The sequence below is a fragment of the Papio anubis genome, chromosome 7 (genome assembly GCF_008728515.1).
Source record: "Papio anubis isolate 15944 chromosome 7, Panubis1.0, whole genome shotgun sequence".
Taxonomy (NCBI): Eukaryota; Metazoa; Chordata; class Mammalia; order Primates; family Cercopithecidae; genus Papio; species Papio anubis.
The window spans coordinates 92,587,607-92,613,072 of NC_044982.1; the positions used below are offsets into that span (position 1 = coordinate 92,587,607).

Below are 25,466 nucleotides of genomic sequence, written 5' to 3' on the forward strand. Positions count from 1 at the left end.
TGCCAGGGAACAAGGGACGCCGCATTGCCGACCCTTTCTGTCCCTCCAACCCCCACTGCTTCTTCACTTTATTCCAGGCCTCTCCAACTTCGACCCTTTGGAGTGGCCAAACCAGAAAGAGAAGAAAGGAAGTCTCCACATGCCCAGGACTCCAAGAACCCCTTTAAAGCAACCTCTTCACCCGACATCACCCCCAACCCAGGCAGCAACAGAGCTGGGCCAGGCCTCCTGCATCACAAAGCAGACGCCCAGGCCACCGGGCGGTGTAGATCTGCTTGCTCAGAGGGCTCCTTGGCCTGGCTGTCTTTGCGGAAGGGCCCCCTGCTCTACGCCAGGAGGAAGCCATGCCACTTTCGCGCCTTCGATCATCTCGTGCCTGGGAACTTGCCCTGGACTTGCCCCGCGCCCCCCGACCTCATCCTCAGTGAGCTAGTCCTGTAGGGATGCCTGGGCCTCGAAAGGGCCTAACGCCTTCCTGAGGGCCCCATTAGCTTCGCCTAAAAGCCCAGTCCCCGAGCTCTGCCGGCTCTGCGTGCGCTCTCACCGCGCCCTCGATCCCCCGGGACGCAGCCACCAACCCGGGCCGGGACAGCAGGACTCCGGGCCCTCCCTGGCTCTTGGTAAAGAACACTTCCGCTATCTCAAAGTTGCCATAAGAAAATAAATACAAGTGACATTGTACTGGGCCAAAGCTCATTAGTTCGTTGTCCAGGCCTAATAAAGGAACAGAAGCGCAAATTATAGAGTTCAGCTTCAACACACGCTCTGTCACCCGAGATCAGCGCACCGCGAGCCTGATTCCAATTGCTCCGAACTTGCTGCGCAGTTCGTCCCCCACCCCCTCCTCTCAAGCAGGAGGTTGGGTGGAAAAATATAGTTCCAAAGGGGGTAATGATCAAGCTTTTCCTCTCGGAAGCCTGCGCCACCTCATTTCCCATCAGTAATCCCAATAAAATTAACGTCGTGGCTGCAATTGAAAAGAGGAGGGCCCGCAACACTCCTGAAATAACACACTCTCCCCAGCAAAAGGTAAAAAGCAAAACGGCCCTTTGTTCAGCTAATTAACGAAGGCCCAACTCCGAAAGCAGATGTGTTTGCTTAGCTAATCACAAGCATGTTTCTTTCAAGGAACGTCATTTAGAGGGGGCCGCTCCGGGGGAGATGGGAGAGAGGGACACCACCCCTCAGGCCCATTCTGCCTCGGGTGTCTCACCCCAGTCTAAGATCCAGAGGCTGAATCCAGGCAGCCCGTCTTTCACACCTTTCTTCCCCTCAGCCCTACCCCAGAGGCCCCAGAGGCAGAGACTTCAGCGCTAGCCCCAAGGCCAAACCTGCAAGACACGAGGGGGAGAAAAATAAAAGTTTTAATGACACAGATGCCATATTAAATGAGGCAGTTTTACAATTCACTTTGAATAGGACGCTAACTTATTACAAGTGTGTTATCAGAAGGACGATAAGATTTATAACTCCAAGAGTCAGCTTTGCGCCTTAATGACAATGGATGTTAAGAGGAGGAAATCTGTTCTCTATTAGAGGAGATGAGAATCCCTTCCCGGGTTTGGGGGCATTTACAGAGGCCTCCAGGACCAAGCTCTTTGTGTCTCCATATGAAAGATTCTCCCTTTCCCCTTGGACTATGAAATAGGGTCTCCTTGTTGGGTTAGCACCTTGCTCAGCTTTTTAACGTGTGCTTGGGATAGAAAAAACAGAAGGAAAACGAGATAGAATTGGGGATGGAGATAGAGGTGGGTGGGGAGCGGTTCTTAGCCCTCTGGTTTCTACAGTAGAACTATTTCCCGGTCTTTCTTTACCATACAAAAGATAGCTTTCCCCTAAACCAACACAGTAAGCAAACTTTAAAAAACTGGGGTCCTATTACAAACCAACGCCCAGCACTAACTGCTTTAAAATTACTGCATAATTAGATTTAGTTGAATTTCACCATTAATTAGGCAGCCGCACTGCAGGGAGCCTTTGAAATCTGAGAAAATGGGAAAAATCATCTGAAGCACGTTTTTTAAACCCAACTTCAATAAATCTTGACGAGGCCTGGAATTCAGAGAGTACCTCGCTCCCCTCCCAGGCGGCTGAGGGATAGGGTTGTCCTGGCCGGCGCTGGGGATGGAGCTGGACGTAGCGGGGCGATTTCCCCATCGGCCCGAGAACGGGGCCTGAGCCCGGATCCACTGTCTCTGCAGAGGCCCTCGGAAGACCCTCTCTAGGAGGCCAGGTCTGTCCCACGGCCGCCCTTGCCCACTCTCAAACCTATTAGAGAAAGAGGATCCTCCGCTGCAGTCGCTCTCCTGCCAGGGGCACAGTCCACGCGGGCTCACACATTTCTAGGGTCTGCGACCACCCGCCTGGAACCGGCCCTCAGCCCCTGCTAGATCCTCCCACCCCCCAATCAACCCTCCTCCCGGAAAGCCACCTTTCCCACAACTTGGACGTGCAAGCAGCAAGTTCTGCCCAAGTCCAGCGGGGTTCGCATTCCGCCCTCCCCCACCGCCCGCCCCGCGCGCCCCAGCTCCGCTCCGGCCCGCGCAAACCCCGGCGCAGCCCCTGCATTAATGAGCGCGAGAAGTGACCGAGGTCTGTAAAGACCGTCCTCTCCCCCTCCCCCTATATCATTCAAACATTTAAGATCATTTGCGGATACAGACTTTTTATTTTTCTAATTTGGTTCTTGGAAGGAGAGGAGACAGGAAATCAACTCTCCTGAATATGGGAGGGGGAGGGGAGAGGGTACAGCGTTACCAATATTTTCCTTACGAATTCTGTTGCTTTAATTAAAGAATCGAGGATCGGACTCACTTGCCAGCAAGAGTTTAAAAGAGGGTTTTCGTCCTGCAGACGGAATGGCCTTTAGCGCCCCCCGCCCTCCTTTTTTCCTTTTTGGTAACCAATGTGTTTTCTATTACCCGGCCCTGCCGTGCCTGGCAGCCCGGCGCTCACGGTGCAATGGGAGACGCCATGTTGGCTCAGCTCATAGGACCAAGTCAAAAGCGAGCTTCGAGGCAGAGTTTCACACGCTCGAGCTCCCCCTGACCGCCCCCCGCCCCCGCCCCGCCCCCCCCCCCCCCCGCCTGTCGCCGCTTAATGCACATCCCAGGAGTGCAGCTCCGCGCGCTCGGCACCCCGGACTTTCCCGGGGCGCTGGCGGAATTCTGCCGCACGTAAGTGGGGGCGGGGGCTGGGGGGCAGGCACTTTCCCGCAGCAGCTGCCAACTCCAGGCCCCCGTCCCTACAGCCGGCTGGATGCTAATCCAGCCGTCTCCGCGGAACCAGCTTTGGACGTCGCCTGCTAACTTTGAGCCCCAGCTCCTCGCGGCCCAGGGAGAGCTAATGGTGAAAGGCCGAGGCAGGGCGACCGCGAGCCGAGCGAGCAGGCTGGAATCCCCCCCGGGCGCAATCTTCCCCCAGGTTTGTTTGAAAGTGGCGAGAAGCAGCGAGCGCCCCTCTCTCTCCTTGCACTATTGTTGCATTTCGCGTCTAACTGGGTTCTCTCACACCCCCGAGCGCCACGAGGAGGAGGGGGAGCGGGGTTGGGAAAAGAAATAAAGCGAGCTCAGATCAGATGAAAAAAAAAAAAAAAAAAAAAAAAAAAAAAAAAAAAACCCAGCAAGGAAAAAGAGACACTTAAAGGGAAAGAGTCGCCATGTTTAGCAGCTTTTTTAAAGATCTCGTCAATTTCACACAGAACGCGCTCGCTGGGTCCCAGCCCTCGTCTTTTGTCCAATTCAGTCGCAGCAAAGATCTTTTGTTCTAACTCAGCGTGAAAAGAAAAACTTTCTTTAAATGCAATAAACTTAAACCGAACTCAAGACTCTAAACAGATCCTCCTCCGGCCACTCTAAACATATACAAGGGGGTTTGTTTTAACCGGTTGAAAAATTTTGGGTCCTGTTTTTCTGCCTCGCAAATTCCAAGCTCATTGCTGAAACTTAAGAGTGTGAGAGAGATTTCCAACGTCTAGAACACATGCTTAAAGCATAATAAAACAGGGATTGTCTTTTGCTTTGAAAATCATAAATTATAATTTAATGCCAATAATAATTTACAACAAATGGCTGTTTACAATAAACTAACACAAAACAAACAAGGAAAAGGGCCTGTGTTTTACTTATTAGAGAAACTTTCACACACTCACATGGATAGCACTTGCAAGAGGAAGAAAATAAACAACAACCGACAAAACCTCGAACTAAAGGTCAGCAATACTGTGCCGTAAGAACAGACTTGTATTTATATATGTATATATCTACAGAAATAAATGAGTCAGATGGAAAACTCTGCACAAATCAGATTTTACTGGTCTGCATGTATTGACTGGATCTGAATATTAACGTTTAATACACTTTACAAAATGATCCCTTTTCTTTCACCTCTCTCACTAGTTTCCCCCTCCCCTTAAAATTAAACCACAACATGAAGTACTGGCGGTGGGGGGTGGGTTGGAAACCTTGAATAAGAACAAAATTGCAAGCTCCCAGCACTGAGCTTCCTCCAAACCAGGAAAAGAGAAAGAGGAAAAATGAAAAAAGACTCCAAAAGAAATAGTTACTACTTCTAAATCAGCACACCCTGTAAACTTTCCTTCCTTCCTTCTTTTTCTGTCCTGCTTTCTCTTCCTTAACTTGGCTTCTAAGGACAAAGGATCCCAAGAGCAGTATAGATTGTAGCTACACAGTCTGAAATGTCAAAATGTCGATGTGTTTTTATGTACATAACTCCAATGGAAAAGATTCCCTTGACCCTGTGGTCATGCTCTCACAGACTGAAGGTAAAGGGGGGAGGGGAGAGGGAACCCAACTGCAAGTTATCATATATACATTAAAAATAGACCCTTCAGTCTTATAACCTATATCACTGAATTTGAAACTCTATCAACAACCACGCTAGAGTAGAACCACAGAATATTTTTAAAAATCGCACCTACTTAAGGAAAAACTCATTGCAAACAACTGTCCTCTAATTACAATGCTGTGATTAGCTTGCTTGAACGATCTTCTGAGTAACTGTCAGAAATGTACAAAAGAGTATTTTTTTTCTGATCATAAAATAGATACTGATCTCAAGATTTCTAATACTTTTTCACAATACCTTCCCTAAGCAGGCACTTAAGTGTGACAAATATAAGGGCCTTTTTTTTTTTCCTGGAAAATCCATTTTTAATTAAAAGGAGGATTAGGTGAATGGGGGTGGTTTACTATATCAGTATGGCACTTCCTAAACCATAGATAAACCATTAACTTCAGCTCCCCCCCACCCACACACACACCCAAATTAAACAGGCAAATACACTAGTCCACCTTTGAACAAACTGACTGAGGGGAGTAAACAAATACCCCCCCCCCACTGCCCCCCGCCCGGCCAGCTAAGCGAGAGCTCACAGGGGCTCTTCTAGATGTAAAGACAGTGAGTGGGGACAGCCAGATTTCAGATATCAAATAATATTTTAATTTCTGAATACTTTCAATTTTCCTTGGAATATAACACACAAAGACTCGACCAAACAGTTCAGTTATTATAACTTTTACAGTATACAGAAATGTTGCACTTAAAAAAAAAAAAACCTTCAGTTTTTTTAAAACACAAACTGTAAACTCTAAGATACTGAATCAATCACGTTACCTATAAGTGCCAACAGTGTTATTTTTGTCATGCTGATTTCAATGGTATTTTTTAAAAAGGGAAAAATATCAACAATTATAATACAAAGGGTTTGCAAATATACAAACAGATATAGGATTTTCATAACAATTCAAGAACTAAGCGGGACCCAATTCAAATTACAAAAGTTCACTTTTTATTCAAAACCTCAGCATGTGTCTTGGACACATTCCTTGGCTGCCAATAAATTCCACAGTTCATTCTCTTTCTTAAAATATTTTTTAAAAGCTAGGTTTGTCATGGTGTCTTTTGGGGAGGGGCAGGGTAGGGGAAGTTAAGTGTTATATGTGGTTCCTCCAGTTCTCTAATTAGAGTGCTCAACTTCACCTAAAATTTTTGGTCACCACTTGTAAGTGCGTTTCCATCATCTTTGAGTTGCCTTTTAAAGTTTTATGTCTTCCTATGATATTTTCATGGACTCAGTTTTAATTCTTGCAGAACATATATTTTAATGATACACAGTTTTTAAGAAGCCAAGATTATATCAAAACTTATTATAGAACCACAGAATAAACTGGTTTGGAACCAGAAAAGTACAAAAAAGAACAGCTAGAGGTACATAGACACAGGACAATTAATAATTTGGAAAAAAAAAAAAAAAAGACTTACTTTCTCCATTCTGCTAATTTTCTCCCAATCTCCTTAAATGCACTTTTAGCAATGTTTTTCAAAAATTTAGCAAAAAAAGAAAAAGACTAATTTCCTTTTTATACAAAAATGATAAGTAGCAAGTTGTTCTGACCGACACAGGAGTTTTTTTGTTTTTTTTTTAATGCATTCTGTAAAAGTTCATTTGACAGTCTTTTTTTTTTTTTTTTGAAATTCACAGTCCATTACATTCTTCCCCTCTCTTCTTTTAGCAAACTTGTAACATCCTTTTATATCCTTTCTTAACAGAAGGAAATTAAGCAAACAAACCAGTCTTTTGCCTTTTCTTTCTCTGTTTCACTCCCCCTTCTTATTTTATTTATTTATTGAATTGCCATATACGGCCAGTTAAAACTGCTGCCGGACAGTAACATATCCCGGATGAGGGTTTCGATGGGGGTTTTACCTACCAAACGGACGAAAAACAATTGCTCTATGACTGAGGAGGAGACGGTGCGGAGGGAAGGGAGGCGAAGCAAAAGCTTTCCGAATCGCGTCGGCTGGTTGGGGTACTGGCTCCTAACGTATTCTTCCAAAGCACACTGAGACTTTTCCTGCAAGCTTTCCACATGGGCTACATCAGAGAGACCACAGGCATCTGGAAGAAAGTTTAAAAACAGAAGAAGAAGAAGAAGAAGAATTCAGTCATCAGATTAAGAGGTTTGAATTGGGTCACATGAGGTGTGTGCACAGAGCTCTGTCAAACTGCCCCAACCGGAGTTGGAGCAAATGTCTATGTACTGAAAACTTAAGGAGAAAGAGCAAGAGATGGTCCTGAAGAAGTGTTTGCTTTAAAATAAAACATAGCTCAGTGTGCTAGAGGCTTTCACTGCCTGAGTCCTTAGCCTGGGTCATTGAGAGGCCCAAGCAAAAGTGCATTGGGTCTATCTGGCCCAAGTCAGTAAACAGAAGAAACCAAAACTACCAGCACTCTTTCCCCTCCTCCTCTGTAAATAATAGTTTGGCTTATAATTATATAGGGGTTTGTGGGGGTTGGGAGTGGACAACCTGGCCCAGTCCCGAGTAATGGCGTCCACGATCCAGCCTCAGATTCTCCCCAAAGAGGGCGACTCATTTTTCTCCAGTCTTTGAAACTGATTTAAGTGGCCCTTTAAAACTGATCTTGTCAGTTTAGCCTATTGAAGGGCAGCCATGCAAACTGTGATCTCTCTGTTCATTTGAGCTGTTTCTTTTTCCCCCTTTTCTTCTCTCTCCCTTTTTCTCCCACCCCCCTTTATTTTTTAAAACCCAGGTCCCTCCAAGAAGCATCCCCCCTCCCTGTTATCTTCAGGAAAACACTCTTCTTTTTTGATATGTGAAAATACAATAAGTGCCTTTGAAATGAGAAGCTTCTTGGTAAAGGCGGTTCAGGTTGTGACCTGACCTTTCAGGGCTCCCCAGACAAGACTGGGGTTAACACATGCATATTGTGAATCATTAAAACAGATATTCGAAAATCAGCACCACCACCTCCACCCCAAGAACCAGAACACACATGCAACCTCCTCATATGTATATCTAGGACTCTGCATGTCTACAGAATGTAGAGGTGTCTGTGGACAGGAACTAAAAGATCTGTTTGCATAGGACTCCTTCCCTCTGCATCCTCGGAACTGTGTGTCTCCCTCTGAATCAGATAACAGGAACCTTTATCTCTTTGTGAGGCAATTTGCATTCTCCACACAGGCCTCCACATTTTGCAAATAGTCATAAATTAAACTGTTAATGACAGTAACAGGCATTTTTTTTTTCCTTGAAAGACCAAGGGTAAGGCTAAGAGCTAGCAATGGTATCAAGAAATTAACTACTACCTCCATCATCCAAGAAGGTGGGCTGGGTGTTGTGTTGTGGGACAGGGATGAAGGTGGCTATGAGGTAGGGAAATATCTTGCCTGCATATCTGCAGCAGGCAAACGTTCTAGATATGAGGGGCTCTCGAGAAAAATAATCCCTATCCAAACCTCTGCAAACAGCTTCCCTGCCCAGACACTGGCCTTTAATTGATTACCTAAGGACTTCCAAAGGCAGAATTTGGGGTGGCTGTGCGGGGAGATTTTATGTGGAAAGCAGCAATGTACAAGACTTAGCAGTTTGAAGACTCAGAACCTGCAAGCCGTTCAGCTGATGACTTAGTTCCCCAGACTTCTTTCAAATAAAGAAGAGATTGTGGACCTCCTTTATGTTTGCCACATAAACTACACATTACTCCTCGTTTCCTGTTACAAGCTTAAAATATCGTAGTGGGTGACTAGGTTCCAATCCCTGCTAATGTCCAAATGTTTGTTATTCTTAATCGGGAACCCCTTTCCCCTCTCAGCCATGACAAAGGGATCAGCTGACAACTTAGTACAAGAATGTGAAAAGGGGTTGGTGATTTCCATCCACCTGGGCTATGCTGAACTCAACCTGGAGGCAGCCAAAAAGCTCAGGTGTGGCCCAAAATGGAAAGCCAGACACTTTCAAAAATCATTTTGCCTCAAGAGTTAATTAATATCAGATCTATTACTCACACAGGTTAAACTACATGCAAACTAATTAGATTGCATAATGCAGTCAATGATGGTTTTATATCTCTAGCAACATCCATATCCAGCCCAAGTTGGCATACACTTTGGGTTGTTTGAAAATTGCCTTAAGTGTTTGCTTGGGCAGGGGAAGCAAGAGGCCAGAGTCTTCAACCTCCTGCAGACATTCTAAAGAGTTATGACAGTCCCTTTCCTCCTCTTGCCCCCTTCCTGACAGATCTTTTCCCCTCTCCTGGCAGTCTGCATTATTTCAATAAGAATATGTTTTTGAAAATTGCTGCCCTCAGGTTGGATTTGCCTGGAGCTCCAACTCCTACTGAGTTAGCAGGCAAACTTTTCCCCTGCAGGGGCAAACTTGCCCCTGTAGAGACACTGTCAGGGCTGCTCCAGTGCCCAGGGGCATCTCCTGGAGGCCCAGCCAGGGTGTTAGAGAAAACCCAGGTCTTGAAAAGATTCCCTGGGGCCCAGCAGGCCCAGGGGGCCTGGGCTCAGGAAAGGGAAGAGGAGAGGGCATCCCAATCTGGATACTGCAGGTAGGGGAACTAGGCAGCAGAGACTGCCCTATGGCCCATTTGGGGAATCTATCTGAAGCATCCTTCCTGCAGTCCAGCCTTCCTCTCCTCTCCCCAGGACAGGCCTGGTGGTGGCCAACAGCTATACAAAGTTCCCACTTCAAGTTGCACTCAACAGTTTGGCCTTTCAAGGAGCAGTATGGGTTTGCCCTGGGGACTCCCAAGTTCTCTGGGCCCCCACTCTGGGCTAGGAGTCCGTGGGCACGAGAAGACAGGGCTCCTTCCTACCTGAGGTGAACAGGACTATGGCCTTGAGGCAGCTGTACTCGGCTGAGTCAACGTGCAGCGCCTTGAGCTTCTCCACTTGCTCTTGGAAGATCCGTATGTGGTCCATAAAGGCGACCACCCGGTCGGCGGACATGGGCGAAGCATGCAGGCCGGCGGCGGCCAGGAGCGGGGCGACATGGAGGGGCATGGAGCACTGCGCCGCATTCAACACAAACAGCTCGCTCCAGGTGAGGCGAAGCAGGGCCACCTGGTCCGTGATCTGCAGGTCGGGGAAGAAGGGGATGTTCCGGGCCCACTCGACGGCGCTGAAGAGCATCCTGGCGGCCAGTTCGCAAATGTTCTCGATACCCATGATGTTGTTGGGCTGCATGCATTGGCTGCCGAAGCGCGACGTGGGATAGGGCTCGGCGCGCAACAGCAAGGAAATATATCCGGACAGGTACGAGTGGCAGTTGAGGGGGTCCCCGTTGGTCAGCGCGAACTGCCCGTGGGTCGGCTGGGTCGGCGGCATCCTGCCCCTCTGCACCGCTGCGGGGAGGAAAGGAGACACTCCACAGTTAATGACCAGCCTCAGTCCCCAGGTTCCCCGGCGGGGTCTGCCCCAGTCCGACCCCCACCTGACCCAGGCCCTGAGCAGCGCAAGAACCAGGCAGGCCTGCCACAGACCTGGAGTCGCCAGGCTTTTGGCACCATTCCTTTGAAACCACCACCCAGGCGAGCTCTGAGGGTCAGAGGGGCACACTTGCCTCCGAGGCCCGCTCAGGGCTGGTCCACCGAGGACCCAGAATTGGCCACTTTGCCTCGGGGTCCCCGGCGCTGTGGGCGGGATGTAGCATTCTGAGGGCATCTTTCTTCTTTACTGCTAAACAGCTGATATTTCTTATTGATTGGAGGAGAGGGAGCGGGAGGGGCGAGTCTGGGGGGAGGGTGAGACGCTTTTGCAAAAGGCACGAGGGTTCACCCCAGACGGCCTGTGGCCACTCCGGAACGACTCTCCCACAAACCCCAAAGCCCCAGCCCCAGCCCGGCGGGGAACCCCCAGTGAGAGACAAGCAGAGAGCGGAGATCTGGCGTCTGTCTAATCAGTGTGCTCGGAGAAAGAGACCGAGGGAGAGGGCGGAGAGAGAGAGAGGCCGGCTTAAGGAGAGAGGAAGCCGGGAGAGGCAGGGAGCAGGCGGCCGGCACTAGCGGAGCCTGAGCAGGGCCTGTAAGGGCCGGGGAAAGCCGGCGAGGCTCGGGCTCAGGCTGTTATCTGACTCCGGACCTGGAGAGTCGCTCTCGCAGAAACACAAAGAAACCCCGGCGTTGGCTCGCCCCAACCCGGAGCCCGCGCCCCGCGCCGAGCGCGCCATTGGCAAAGCACGGCTCGCGGCGCTCGGCGAATTTTATATCACAAAGACCCAACTCGCGCAGAGCGAAAGCAGCCGCCCAGGGCCCCTCGCCCACCCTTTCCTACTTCCTATCGCGCTCTCTTCGTTTCAAAAGTGAAAGGAAAAAAGCAAGCAAAGGTTTTTTTTTTTTTTTTTTTTTTTTTTTTGAGAGGGTGGGGGCTGGGGAAAGGGGTGAAGGGGAGGGACATGTTGAACATGCAGGAAAAACAAGGGGAGAGAGAGAGAAGTAAACTAGGCTTTAAAACAACAACAACAACAACAAACACCCCATCCCTTGCAGAAAGGCAGACTCCAGTGAACTCACAATCAATGCAAAGCAAATGAAAACAGCCCAAAGACAGAGTAAAGAAGGAAATCAGTCGGCCAAAGCATGCGGATTTGGGGTTTGGGTTCCAATGCAGAACTCGCTTCTAGTATAAAACCCCTTTCCGCTGCAATACGAAGAGAAGAGCTTGGGGCTTCTTGTCCTTACCCAGAGCAGGCTAGCCAAACGTACCCAGGACCCCGGGACCCAGGACGAGGGAAGGAGAAATGAGAGGCCGATACCTTCCCGTCTCATGCCCACTTTGAGGCACTTTTTGAGGCGGCAGTACTGGCACTGGTTGCGATGGTGCTGGTCGATGGGACAGTTCCGGTTGGCGCGGCACGTGTAGCTCAGGTTCCTCCGCACGCTGCGCTTGAAGAAGCTCTTGCAGCCCTCGCACGTGAACTGGCCGTAGTGCTTGCCGCTCGACTTGTCCCCGCACACCACGCACTCGATGTGTTGCTGCTGCTGCTGCTTGTCGCTACCCGGGCCGCCAGGGCCGCCCTGGCCACCGGCTGCCGTCTGGGCTGGCGTGCTGGCTGGGCCCCCTTGGCCGGGCGTCTGTGGCGTGTGCGGGGCGCCGGGCGGCGGGCCGGGCACGGGCGGCGCCTGCGAGGCCTGGCTGCCCTGTGAGCCGGGCACCTCGTCCTGGGGGTCGCGCCACGTGCTGACTACCATTGCCATATCTATGGGGGCCGCGTCCGGACTTCCTGCTCCCCTGGCTGCGGGCGGCGGCGGGGCGGCGGCGGCTCCCCGGGTCTCGGGCTCCGGCGCGCCGCCTTTTGTGTGTGCGAGGGTGCAAGAGGGCGCGGGAGGGAGCCCCAGGTGGCTCGGGGGCTGGTTGGTTGAGGTTGGTTAGTTTTTCCTTTTTTGTTTTTGCTTTTGCAAAGTTTTGTCGATTGCTTGTCTGGCCCGGTGTGTTTGTTTTGTTTGTTTCCCTCGGCTCAGCTTTGTTGGTTTCGGGGGGCTTTCCGCCGGGAGGGGAGGGGAAGGGGACAGGATAGCGAGTGGGAGCAGAACGTGGAGAAAGAGGGAGGGGAGGGAGAGGTGAAGTCGATTGTCTGGCTTCAAGACAGAAGTAGGAGGCAAAAAAAAAAAAAAAAATCTCTCCAAAGATCTCGCTCGCTCTCACTCTCTCCCTCCCTCTCTCGTTCACTCGCTCTTAGAGCTGGTGTGCAGCCGAGGAGTTGGCGGAGGAGGAGGAGGAAGAGGAGGAGGAGGAGGAAGAGGAGGTGGTGGTGAAGGAGGAGGTAGAGGAGGAGGAGAGGCGACTGTCCGGGGGCCAAGTCCAGGGCAGCCCACAGTCAGCCATTCAGGAAAGCCATCGAAATCAGGAGGACTAGGAGATCGGAGGCGCCGGGTGCGGGCGCGCCCAGGGAGCCAGGCAGGCCGGGGCGGAGGCCGGCGGCCCGCGGAGTGGCCGGAGCGCTGCCCGGGTCCGGGGGAATCAGCATGAAAGTGGTCCGCGTCGGGCGCTGCGCAGCGTCGTCCTGGCGCTGGGCCGCCGCCGCCGCCGCCGCCGCCTGCCCCGGGCGTCCGGCGCGCGCCTCGCTCTCTCCGGCCGCCGCTGCCCGCAGTCGCTGGGTGGAGGCCGCTCGCCGTTCCCTGCGGGCCGCCCGGGCCGCCGCTGCCGCCGGAGCCGCCGCCGAAGCCGCCGGGTCGGGCCCGGAGCCGCCGCGTCTAGCGCCGCCGCCGCCGCTCAAGTCGCTGCTGCCGCTGCTGCCGCCGCCGGAGCCGCTGCTGCTGCTGCTGCCGCCGCCGCCTCACACACATAGGGAAAGAGTCAACTCGCCGGCGGCGGGGGAGAAATGATAAAAGAGAGAGAGGAGGGCAGATCACCACCTAGAAGCACATCCTTCGTGCGCAGAGGGGGGAGAAAAAGACGGAGAGAAAGAATGAAAGAGGGGAAAAAAGGCAGCACGGCACCCGGAGAAAGGAGGCAACTCGGAGAGAGGAGGAGGAGGAGGAGAAGAAAACACACGCGCGCACGCACACACACACCGCGGAGAGAAAAGAACAGAGAATCAAAGTGATCAAATATGCTAAAAAGGGGGGCGCGGGAGGGAATGCGATTTATAGGCGCCGGGGCTGGCAGAAGTGGCTTCTCCGCGATCAGCTCACTGAGCTCTCTATATAGTGAACTTTGACACGACTGCTGCAACTTAGCGCACGTTGCCATGGCGACGGCGCGCCTTATAAGGCAGCAGCCGGGGTTGGCCTGGCCAGGCGCGCGCGCGCCGCCCCCTCGCCGTCATTGGCCGGACTGCGGCGGCCCCGCCATGGCGGCCGCGGGCGCAACCCAGTCCCTAACGCAGTAGCGTCGCCGGCGCGGCACTTAAGAGGGCGACCAGGGGACCAGCGGGGTTGGGGGGGCGGGGGCGGGGGCGGGGTGGCCGCGCCGCCGCTGCCGCCGAGCGGGGGATGGGCCGGTGCTGGCCCTGCGAGCGCTGCTTCTGCTCTCCCCACATCCCGCACCCGAGGTTTCTCCGCCCAGCGGGGAGACTAGCACCAGCCTTGCCTGCCTAACGTCTCTTAAAGGCTCCGCGAGAGGCTTTGGATGGAATCGGGGACTTTGCCTCTCGCAACTTGGCGATGTCATGAAATCCGCCGCTCGCGCACCACCCGGGATTCCTGGCGCATCTTAGTGCCCACAATGCCAAAGGAAAGTTCCCTGGTTTCTTTGCAGAGTGGTAGGGAGTGAGGGTGGGAAGGTGCCACGAACTGAGCTTGTAGGCATTTTCCAAACGAAAGATTTGGCCAAATCCGGGTGATGGCAAACCCTTCTCTTAATTGACTCTGATCACTTGTTCGGTTTGGTGGCTCATGTGTATATATATACATATATATGTGTGTATATATATACATATATATGTGTGTATATATATGTGTGTGTGTATATATACATGTATACACACACACACATATATATATATTCTTTTCAGAGGATAAAAGCCGTTCTGTTTCTGCATATTCCTTGTAGGGTTAACATTTCACAGGTATGTGGCCTGACATTTTAATTGCCCAAATAAAGCATCTCGGATGCTGAGAAGCAGAAGTAGACTTCACCTCATTGTCATGACGCAATTAAAATCAATTTTCCTCAACTTTACCCTCTCTCGCTGGTTTTTGCTAACTGTCCAGCCAACATCCTGCCACAGACCCAGTCATGGTGAGAGGGGAGAGACCTCTGCCCACTGATGGACAGGACGAGGCAGCCGCCCAGCCTCCCCTGTGCACACCCTCTGTACACACATGTAAGCGCACATGTATCAGATGCACATTTGTCAATGTACACAGACAAAGACTTCACCGACTATGCTTCTAGGTCATAGAACAGTTGAGTACGGACTTCACTGTTCCTCAAGTTCCTTTTAAGCATTCATATAGTCATTAAAACGCACCCAGAGATTCTACCCCAAATGGGAAATAATACTAATACAGGTCACAAGAACCAAACACAAGTCGTATTCTACCTCAAGAAGTCACTGCAAAAAGAACAACTTCATAGCCCATTGCCATCCTGCTCCATGTGCTAAAATAATTGAGACAGTTGTGTCTTTGAATTCCAGGGTGTCTGATTTTAAACATCAAACATGTAGAATTGCTCTCAGAACACACTATATTCCAACACAGTAAACTTGTTGTTTGATTATGACCAGTTAGTGAATTACCATTATTCCACATTTATACAAGAAAATTGTGTCTCCTTTGTACACACTTTGCACCAAGAGAAAACCTTATGCCGGTAAACCAACCAGCTTTGTGAACAATTAAAATATTTTACACAAAAGACGCTGAGCTCCAGGAAAAAAATGAACACATATGAAGAGTAAATTGACGACCACAGAAAACATCCTTGGTAGCTGAAAAAAAAATTGACAGGATAAAGATATTTTAAAAATAAACCATACATATAATTGACATGTATAGATTACATTTTACATTCAATTTTCTTTACACACATAGGCAGAATATGAGGTAAGGACTAAAGATCTGGGCAGATAAGGACGGTTTTTAGGAAAGGAAAAGTCTTTTAAGCTTCATTCCTGAAACCTCCTCAACCCTCACTCTTTCTCCGATGAAATCACGTATTTCACTAAAGCTGCAGGTTCTCGGTTTATTTGAAAGTTGTTAAATAAATTTTTAAAAAGCCCAACAAACCTACAGTGGACACTGAACTATCATAAACCTGGTGTGTAATAAGATTGCCACAGAGTGAAGCCAAGTTGAGAATTTCAAGTTGATTAGAGACACAATATAACTTTCTCCTAAAGAGGATAAGAAGGATGGAAAAGAAATCATTACAGAGGAGAAGGTTTTTGGTTGTTGTTGTTGTTTTCCCTTTCAACCTCTTTGATTCAGGAATTGCTAATGTTACAAATGTCAGTAGATTAGGGACAAGCTCAGCTGAGATGTGATGAGACTGGGGTTGAGATAGGAAATATAATGGGCATTCCCATCTCAATAGAAGATGAAAATATTTGATTATAGGGAAATCTTAATCTCACCTCCTGAATGAGGAGACTTCCATAGCAGATTACCTTTTACAAACATGGGAAGGGACAATATCCAGGAGGAAGAACTTCCCCAGTCCACTCAGAGATTTTTGGAATTTGAAGTACGCTCTGATGGCCTTAGATTGAAATGGAAGAATTTCCCAACCATATCTTAAAAAATTGGAGCCTGCTAGGCAAATGATCACAGGGCTGCCATAAAGTCAGGGTATTTCACTCTGCATTTTAAGACTCATTCAGTTATGAAATGCTGTTACAAGGGGTAAAAACATCACCATATGAATTATACTTAATTTTAATGCATAGAAGAAGAGACAAGACTGCAGACTGAGAAGAAAAAAGGCAAAAATATTTCAAATGTCTTCGCCAGAGATGCTCACTTGCTGTGCGTCTAAGGTTGAAAAGCTCTGAGAAGACAAAATCAATATATTATTGTTGTTTTTTAAAAATCCAACTCAGTCTTTTTTTGCAGATGTAAATTTATTTTAATGAGAAGAATGGCAAGCTTTAATTTGCCTAGAGAAAGGTGGGACAACATTTGCCCTAATCTAAAAAAGAAAAGAAAGAAACTCAATACCCAGCAATATAATTTTCTTGCAGAAAGCGGCCTGATGGGCTGTATTTCTTTACAGATTAAATCACAATATGAATACAGAGCCCAGCAAATGCCGAGTTTAACTCTGAACTCAGTAGAAACCAGTTCCGTCCTCCAGGATTCATTGAATTCCTCCTTTCCCTCAATCTAGTCCGTGTGTGTTTTTCTCTTCCACCACACTGGAGCTCCATGAATAGGGAAAGGGGCTTCCATTGTGTCCCTCTGAACTTCCAAGTCAATGCAATTTTTAACCACTGGCTTGTGGTACTTTGAAAATCACCAGGGGCTGTCAGAGTTGGGTCCTCTGAAAAATTTACAGTGCTAAATCAGAGCATATGCTGGGAGGGAAAAAAATTGCTTAAGATTGGAGCAAGTACAGTATCTGTCTGCCCCCTAGTGTAAGAGTCCTGGCTGCCTAAAATTCAACTTTAAAAGAAAAGGAGCTCTTAAAGGGAAACGACTTTGGACTCACGTAGGCATAGGAGAATGAAACTTCTGTACATTTTAATCTGAATAATTCTTCAGGATTTAAAATTAATTGGCTCTGGCTTGGTTGGACCGTACTCGGATCTCGCCACCTCTGCGTTTCCCGAGCCACTGGCGAAGAGGTGATTTTTTTTTTTTTTTTTGAACTGGGTTTATGTGCGTCCCCCTCACCCCCTCCTCTCTTTTTCTTTCTCTCTGTCTCTGTCGTCTCTCTCGCTGGCTTTTTTTAAAATGAGGAACCGCTCCTTGAATGTTCTGGACAGAGCACAGAATTGCTTCTTAAGTCAGCCCGGCGCGGTTGCAATAGACAGCAAAAAGGTAAACGTTTGCCTGAAACCCGCACGCCAGCTCCACCACCCCGCCCGATGGTGAGTACCCTTCTCGTCGCGATTCTCCTCCTAGCTTAACCGAGCGCTCGCCTACCCGAACCGTGGCCGAGGGCGCCGGGCTAGGCTTTTCTCCCTCCCTGCCTGCCTGCCTGTCAGTTGCACAAGGTTGCAAAATGAAGCGCAGAGGCAAAGCGAACAGTAAATTCTTATACTTAGTGCGAGCCTGGCAGCTCCTTTGCTAGAAAACCGAGTCATCTGCTGCTTGGAAAACCACGCTTATAGGACTGGTTTTTAGTTTGTTCTATGGAAGGAAATGAGTTTGAGGAGACAGGACGAGGAGATAGGAGGCTCCGCAGTCTTAACGCTTCGGTTTAATCATATTTTGGCAGCTTTGCAATTGTATTTCCCCCCTCTCCCCCCACCATCTCTCCTACCACACACATGTAATAAAATATGGCAATGCATTGAATTGACTCTGTTCCCCCCTTCCCCGAACCCCTTAAACCACAGTCCTCGGCATTTCATACACGTTAGCAAACCGATATTTTGAAAAACCCCAAGTCATCCCCAACCCCACACAGCACAAGGAGAAAAGTGAGAAAGGAAAGAGAGAGAAAAAAATACTGTAAGTAAACATACCAAAACCATATTTGCCTTGTTCAAGATCCCAAACCGCTTGCATCTTCCTCCTAAACTGGAATAACTCTCCTTTAGTTTGGCGGGTGAAATAAATGCTTTGTTGGCCCCCTGAAAAGATGTGTCTTTGATAATTAAAGAGAATCTCCTCCTCGGTGTTTATCTAAGCGATTGTGCAAACTGATAAAAAGTAGGCACTAGCCTGCAGGGAAAAAGAGGAAAGGTGAAGGGAGAGATCTTCCACCTCAAGGAAGTGCTTCCCCATGTATTAGGCTCTCTCAGCCTTGGAAAACCCTGCACACTAACTTTAGAGAGACAAGGTTTCAGGGAGCTTTGTACATAGCTGCTGAGGAATGCAAGCCTCGCCTTTAAGAAAAAAAACCCCAAACCGTAGGTAGGAGATGTCTGGAGTGATCCTTGTCTCTCATCTCATTCCTTAGAAGGAAGAGTGCGTTGTTACACCTTGTTTGGGGCTGGAAAGACGAGACTTTAAAAACACCCGTCCAATTGAAAAAAATCTCCCAACTTAATGAGTTTAGTCGGAGGCTGGAGCAAACGGCTCAGCCTCAGCAGAAAATCGCCAACAACTATAGGCGATATTGCAAAGCAAGACGACCCAAGGCACAGCCAAATTCCACTGTTTGGGGTCGAGAGGGATGGAGGCTAATCCTAAAGCAAGTTGGGAAAAAACAGAGGTGGAAGAGGAGGGGGAAAAAGCATCAGCCTCGCAGACTGGCAGACAGGCTTCCCTCATCCTGGATCAAAGATAGAACTTGAGACAGGAGGGCAACATTTTTCCTAGGAATCCGTTGGAATCCTCATTTTCTACTTTTAACTCAAGTCTCCCCAAGTGATTTTTTTCCCCCTCTCCCCTGTGGATTTCTGCCTCCCCCCTTTCCGGTCCTCATTCTAGAACTTTCCTGAGAAGGAAATCTATTTCTTTTGGGGGGAGGGGTTCCCCATTCCATGCCTTCAGATAATAAATGCTTGATTCACCCCCTCCCTTTCTCTACTCCCCAAAACGAATAAAGGAAGCAGGAATACGGTAACTAGTGAAAATTGAATATAAACTATGCTGCCTCTCACAGTTTAATACAGTTTTAACTAATGGATTTCTGTTTTGTTTTGTTTTAAGAGAAGAATAATGGGGAAACACGGATCTTTTATTTTAGGAAACTGTTATGGTAAGATGTATGTCAGACTTGACAAATGGAACTAACGCTCTTCGGCTGCTTCTTGTCCTTGTCTTAAACAGGAATTAAGTTAAACACAGTGCTGAATGTTAATTACATGTTTACTGGCTAATGAAAATTACAAATGGTTTTGCCACCTCAAACAATGATGAAAACTCTGAAGACACTGTAATTATATACTTTGAGCAAAATAACTCAGAATATTGATCATAAGAAGTGTAAATCTTTTTTAACTATTCATTAATACCATAAATATGGGCTACAGAAGTTTTTCCTTGCGGTTTGTCTCATCAGTTATACTGAGTGGATGGATGGTGAGGCTCCTCTGGGGAGGAGGTGAACTCATTCTCTTAGTAGAAGGAGGCCACTTGTGTAACTGGGGGGTGCCCCCTCCCTTTCGCCCCCGCCCCCTTCATCCCCAGCAGAAGGTCAAGGAATAGTTGAACAGGAAGGCCGAGCTCAGGGCAGGTGAAGGTGATCACAGCCTGGCCTTTTCCCTCCCCTCCCTGCCCATCTCACTCCTCTCCCTTCTCCCTTTCCTGCCAGTTCTGATCGATGACTGCCTTCCCCACCTCGGGCACCAGTGGGATAACCTGGCATTCGGGGGTTCCTAATGGAGGACCAGTTGGACCAAGAAGGTCACCCCACCCACAACTCAGCCATGGAGCCCTGACAACTTAAATTCCCTCCTTCAGAGATGGCTCAGGCAGTTCTTTGCAAAAGAAGGAAAAAAAAAAAGTTAGGGATGGTGGTTGCTATTGGGTAAGGTGGCTCAGGCGGCTGAACCAGAACTGGTTTCCCTGGGTTGGGAAGCAGAAAACATTTTTTGTTGTGGTTTTCTTTTAACTTTGGCCAGAGTTGTAGTGCTGGCAGCCACTCCGATCTCGGAGGTCAAAGGTGAGGGCTACATTAACCCTAAAAGGCTGTCCTGGCCTGGCCACAAGGCCAAACAGGCAGGGGAGAGGGGGTTTGTCAGCCTTGCAACTTGGCACTTTGGAGGGGACATCTGTGGAACCCACACTTGGGGGGCACAGCATCAAGTGTGGGTTTTCAGTGAAATATTGAGGATTTTTTTAAAAAGTGCCCTAGGCTTGTGGGACTAGAGTCCTCTTTTTCCCTGAGAATTCCCAAGGCGCTGGTCTTTGTCTTAGAAGGAATGGAGTTTCTGAATGGTGTGAAAGGGACAGAGAGGGTCGCTTCAAATCGATTTTACTTGTCCTTTCTGTCTTTTCGGATCAACGCCCTTCAATGGGCACAGAGGTGCTCTTTCAACCAAAAACTTGTGCTACATTTTCTGCCTGTATTGGTGCTAAATACAATAAGCACTGGGCAGGGGTTTTTTTTGTTGTTGTTGTTGTTTTTTTTTTTTTTCCTTTGCTCTCCAAAGCAAGAAAGCACCCTAATTAAATTGTTTTATATGGACAGTCAAGACGGACCAATTAAGTATGCATTAGTATAAAGATATAGTCTGCAGATAAGGTTGTTTAGAAAATCATGTGTAGGACAAAGGAGAGGGCGCTAGCATTTTGGAGAGGTGCCTAGACTCAGCAAGGTCATGCCTCTTCCTCCTTGGGCCCCAGGAGAATTGCAAAGGCCCGGGCCCCAGGTGAGAAGGGAACAAGCTCGCTAACAGGTGGGCGACATTGCGGGAGACTTTCAGGCCCGAAGCCCCGGCCCAAGAGTAGTGGAGTCCGAGGATCGGGATTCCTCACATCTTACTCGGGCAACGTAGCAGACCTAGGTAGCGGGTCCCATAGGACGCGGCGGGACCCTGCAGTGCCCTACTCCAGGTCGAGCCTACTGCACGATGTCCCAGGTCCAAGGTGTGGCCCTGCACTAATGAAATCTTCTGTGCCTGGGGAAGGCCAGGAGGGCCAAGGGACACCGACAGTGTCACGGCCGCAGCCCTCTCACAGCCAATATCAGGGCAGGAGGCCTCCACCTAACACCTCCAAGCTAGGAGTTTTTTCTCGTCTAAGGAAAGGGGAGTTTTTCTGGGAGGAAAGTAACGTTCCCACCCGACGCCATCCGGCCGGATGGACGTCGAGGATCAGTTTCTAGAGTAGGGGAAAGGCCGAGGGGTCGGAGAAAGGGTAGCAGGGAGAGCGGCTTGTCGTCCAGCTGATGCAGCTCTGGGCTTCTCCACCCCCTCTCCTCCCTCAGAGGTGTGGGCGGGCGGAGAGCATCTCTCCTCTAAGGAGGCGACCCCCATAGCAGGGGCCGGGGCCTCCCCGCGTCGCGGCTCAGGGCTGTGATAGGTGGTCCCAGGGCCGGGGGGCGCGAGCGCCGCGCGTTGCCGCTGGCAGGGCTCGCAGGGCGCACAGGGCACCCCTTAGTAGGGCGGGAGGGAGGAGTGGGGGCGAGAATTAGAGCCTGGGGAAGTGGCTGAATGTCAAAAGTAAAAGGTTGAAAAGCCAATTTTCCAGGCGCGCTTTCGCCCCCCTCAGCTGGTTGCAGGGGCCGTAAATCAGCGGCCGGTGGCGAGGGCGGGAGGAGCCCCCTCGGCGAGCTCGGCGCGGCCCCGCCCGGACCGTGCGCACCTCCCGGTGGGCCCCGAATCGATCCGAAGCCTAGCTGAGGATGTCACCGCACTAAATATTTACTGATCACACACAAATAGCCGGGGCTCGAACGATTTTCCTCTGTGAGGAGAGCGCGGAGAGAAGGGTAAATCATTTTATTAGTGTGGATAAAGCCCAGAGCACACTCCGGGCTGGAGTGTTTTAAGATGTGTCTTCAACAGGATGAAAAGAGTTAGGGAAATCGATACCGAGTGATTAGAAGCCCCCGGGGTGACGAAGGGGGACTGGGCTTTCAGGGATTTGGTGAGGCTGAGAGGGGGGGAGCAGGCCTCAAGGGGGGCGGCCCGACCACCGCCAGGGAGCTCCCCGGCTCAGGCCTCAGTCCCTCCCTACTCGACGGGAGACGCGAGGGCGCAGCGAGCTGCAGGGAGTCCGCTGCGGCCAGGCTTCGTGGTGCCGGCGCCGGGTGAAGGTTGCGCGGGCCGCCGCGGGGCCGAGGGTTTGGGAGCCACTGGCTTCTCGCTGCGAGTGGCAGTGGCCAGGGGGCGGCGGGAGTGGATTGCAGGCGTGGTGTGGGAACCCCGGGAAGTCCCCCACACGCAGTCTCTCCAGACAGCCTCGGGGATTAAAGGTGTGGCCTAAACGGGTTGCATTTCTCCTTCTGGCATTTCGGGTACTCCTCCCAGCCGCGACCCGATGCACCCTCGAACTTTCTCCCGGAGAAATCTCTACCCCATCCTGTCTTTTAATATTTTTCAAGAGATCTCAATGGCCCATCCCCTCCAGCTGCCTCTTCCTCCCACCCACTTGGTGTCAGGGGCGGCCGCCGGGTGGCAGAACCCGCTGGGGACTGCCGGGAGAGTGAATTCCAGGTTCCCTGCTCGTGGGCAGGTGGGACGACATCTGAGGCCGAGTAGGAAGGCAGGGGGCAGGGTGACAGACCCCCCCCCCCCCAGGAAGCCCCAGGACGTCTGCGTCCTCTGCTAGGCGGGAACTCAGCTTTGGGGGTATCAGGCCACCCCCAGCGATGGAAACCCATCCGGGGCCTTTGGCTGGGTCCTGCGAACCCAAGTGGCCAAGGAGTAAAGGCTGGCAGGGCTTGTTGAAGTTAGCAAGGCTTTGAGGGGAGTTTGCTGGGAGGGAGAGCAAAACCCCCAAACTCAAGCAGCGAAGTCCTGGCGCGAAAATGGCTTTTCACTTCTCCAAGCGCAAGTCTCGCTCGCTACTGTGAACAAACCTTGAGGTTCGAAACAGCTGCAAATAATCTAGTAGGCGCAAATTTCGGGAGGGGAGAGGAGGGGCGAAAGGTAAGAAAAGGGGAGAATCTTTTTCGTTTCTTCTTCCTTTTCCCGCTCCTGGCCTTTTCCTAAATATCTGCGCTCCCTAAAGCAACTGATAGCGACCTACGTTTGTTTATTTATTTAGAAAGGTTCACCCCCACACCACCCTCCAATTACTCGATTTTCTTGGCAGCTTCAGGGATCCAATCCAGGCTGCCCGCTTGGCTCTTCGGTGCAACAGGAAATATAGCTGCAGATCCAATTAACCATTTTCCAGAAGAGAATTTATTTATTTTTTTAAATGAATCCCAGTGGATTGAAGCGACCGTGTTCAGGTGTGAGGCTATCGGGTACCTCGCATTCCTTCCTCGGTAATCCTCTAACTCCTGCGTTGGAAGTTCGCAAGCCAAGCTGACCTGGAGGGTGTCAGGAGCCGGGTCTCCATTAACCCTTCTTGGTCTTGGCCGGAACGAAGGTTAACTACACTAATCTACCAAAAGGAGACGTAGCAAAAAGGAAGCGAGGGAGGGAGGGAGTGAAGGAAGAAGGAAGAAAGGAGGAAAGGGTATATTCACTGTAGTTGCCAGAATTTTAGAGCTCTGCCCTTCACTGGTCCTCTCCCACCTCCACCCTTCCTATGAAAGCAGGTTTCCATTCAGAGAGACAAGTCTCATCCATCACCCGCAGCACACTCCATGGAGATGGACTTTAGGGAATAAGAAAATATAATATAGTGAAATATTTTCTTGTATTTAACTGACCGCCTAGTCCATTTAAAAAATATTTCTAACCATGTATACAACAGTAGATTGCTGTGCAGGGAGTTTTAAAAACTAAAAAAAAACTAAAAAAAAAAAAATACATGGTTTATTTCATTTAATAAAAGCTAATTTTAGAATCTTGTCAGTAGCCAAATTACAGCCATAGAATCTGGATGAGATTAGAAAAATATATTCTGCTGGTTTCAAACCTGGTGGCATTCTAATGGGTAGTTGTATGATAGTTACATGCATGAAGGTGTATGCACGTGGGTATGTATATTCTTATGGTGTTAGAAGTTCCTTGATGGATTAAAGGTTCATATACTCAAGCACTAGATAGAGGCTGTCACTCATGTGTACTGGCAAAAAGGCAGAAGGCAGTGCAAAAAGGAGTTTTGAATGAGCTCCTTAGAATCACCATTGTTGAAATACAAGCTGAAGCAACTTAGCTATGGTAGAGCTTTTGTGGCTTGCAAAATCACAGAAAGACACTTCAAAGTAAATCATCAATTTTGCAGTTTGGTAGCTTTGGCAGGGCATTTAAATAAAAGGTGAGCATCTTTTGCCTAAATATTTAAAAATTCAGGGATATGCTACTCGGTCTATTTTACTTTTCAATGGATTGAAGAATTAAAGGAGAATAGGCTATAGCTAGAGATGATGGCATAAGGGGGCTCTCTGCCCATTTAATCAAGTGTGATGTGGCTATACATGCCTTTAATACCAATATTATATTGTAAGGCAACTCATGCTGAGAAAGTTCCAAAGGCATCTAAAGCCATGTGGACATCAGTTCATACTTAGCAGTGGACAGAGTGAGGAATTATTGTCTGGTTCTACATTTTTCTCTTTCTCAAGAGCCTGGTAATGAAATCTTCTAAATGGCAGTTAATTTTTGGTATGTCAAGAAAAAGCATTAATCAAATGGTATCAAGTGCCAGTCATTTAAATGTGAAGGTGTTAGTAAGGCAAATACCCAGATAAATTAATATGGTTAATTAGCTGCATCAGTAGTACTTAAAGAAAATACAAGCAGAACAACAATAGGGATTTAATTAAATTTTCTTAAAACACAAACTCAAGGTGAATTGTAGTTGGAGAAAAATAGTTTAAGGAGTGATTTCCATTCTATTGTTTTTTATAAGGTTTTTTTTTGGGGGGGACAGTTTCAATACAAAGAAGTAGGTGGACAGAGACAGACATAGTGTCATAATAGGGAAACATGCACAAGCTAGTTACAACCTCATTTCTCCTCTTAAAAGGCTGATTTCTGGAAAAGTTGAAGGTGAATGTTAAAAATAAAGAACTTCTGTGTAAAATTAAGAGAAGGCAGTTTAACATCATATTCAGCTTCTTGACCATAGGAAGTATTAGCTTGAGAGTTTACAAAGTGTATTGTTTGAATAAAATTTATACTTTTCTTTTTAGTTTGAATACAAGGTAGATAAAGATATTTTTCCTATCCGTCTATTATAATTCATAATAAATTAATCAACCTTATCTAGGAGATTTCTATGTACTTGCCTGAGGTAAATTGATTGAGAGGAAGTCGCTTCAAATAGTTTAAAGCAAAACTGAGAACCTTAAAGGAAGGGAATATTGAATTTAGTGAAAATGTCACATTGGTTATTTCTTGGCAGGACCACGTCACATCACATCAGGGAGAAGTTAGCAAAATTGGGGAAGCCCATTTCTTTGTAGAATGTATGTTAATAACTTATTTACTTCTAAAGATATGTTGCAATTTCTTTGCATATACTTTGTTGCCACATTACCAAGTAATTAAAAAGATGGTAGTATTGTGATATT

General features: G+C 48.8%; 1 protein-coding gene and 1 long non-coding RNA gene across 3 annotated transcripts in view; one reads left to right on the forward strand and one right to left on the reverse strand.

Annotated features, from left to right (window-relative positions):
• Positions 1–5,437: 5,437 nt before the first annotated feature.
• Positions 5,438–18,707, reverse strand: NR2F2 (nuclear receptor subfamily 2 group F member 2). Of its 2 annotated transcripts, none has more exons than XM_009210965.4 (3): positions 17,905–18,707; positions 9,647–10,174; positions 5,438–6,919 (listed from the first exon to the last, which is right to left on the reverse strand). In XM_009210965.4, exons 1-3 carry the CDS (start codon positions 17,945–17,947, stop codon positions 6,645–6,647), a joined length of 846 nt encoding a protein of 281 aa, XP_009209229.1. In that variant the 5' UTR covers positions 17,948–18,707; the 3' UTR covers positions 5,438–6,644. The 2 variants fall into 2 exon arrangements, with proteins under 2 accessions (XP_009209229.1, XP_003901468.1); XM_003901419.4 differs by lacking the exon at positions 17,905–18,707 and adding an exon at positions 11,584–13,448.
• Positions 16,872–25,466, forward strand: part of LOC110743723 — a 38,236-nt gene continuing 29,641 nt past the window's right edge. Inside the window, exon 1 of the long non-coding RNA XR_002523221.2 lies at positions 16,872–17,304. This is a non-coding gene — a long non-coding RNA (uncharacterized LOC110743723). The remainder of the gene's footprint in view (positions 17,305–25,466) is intronic.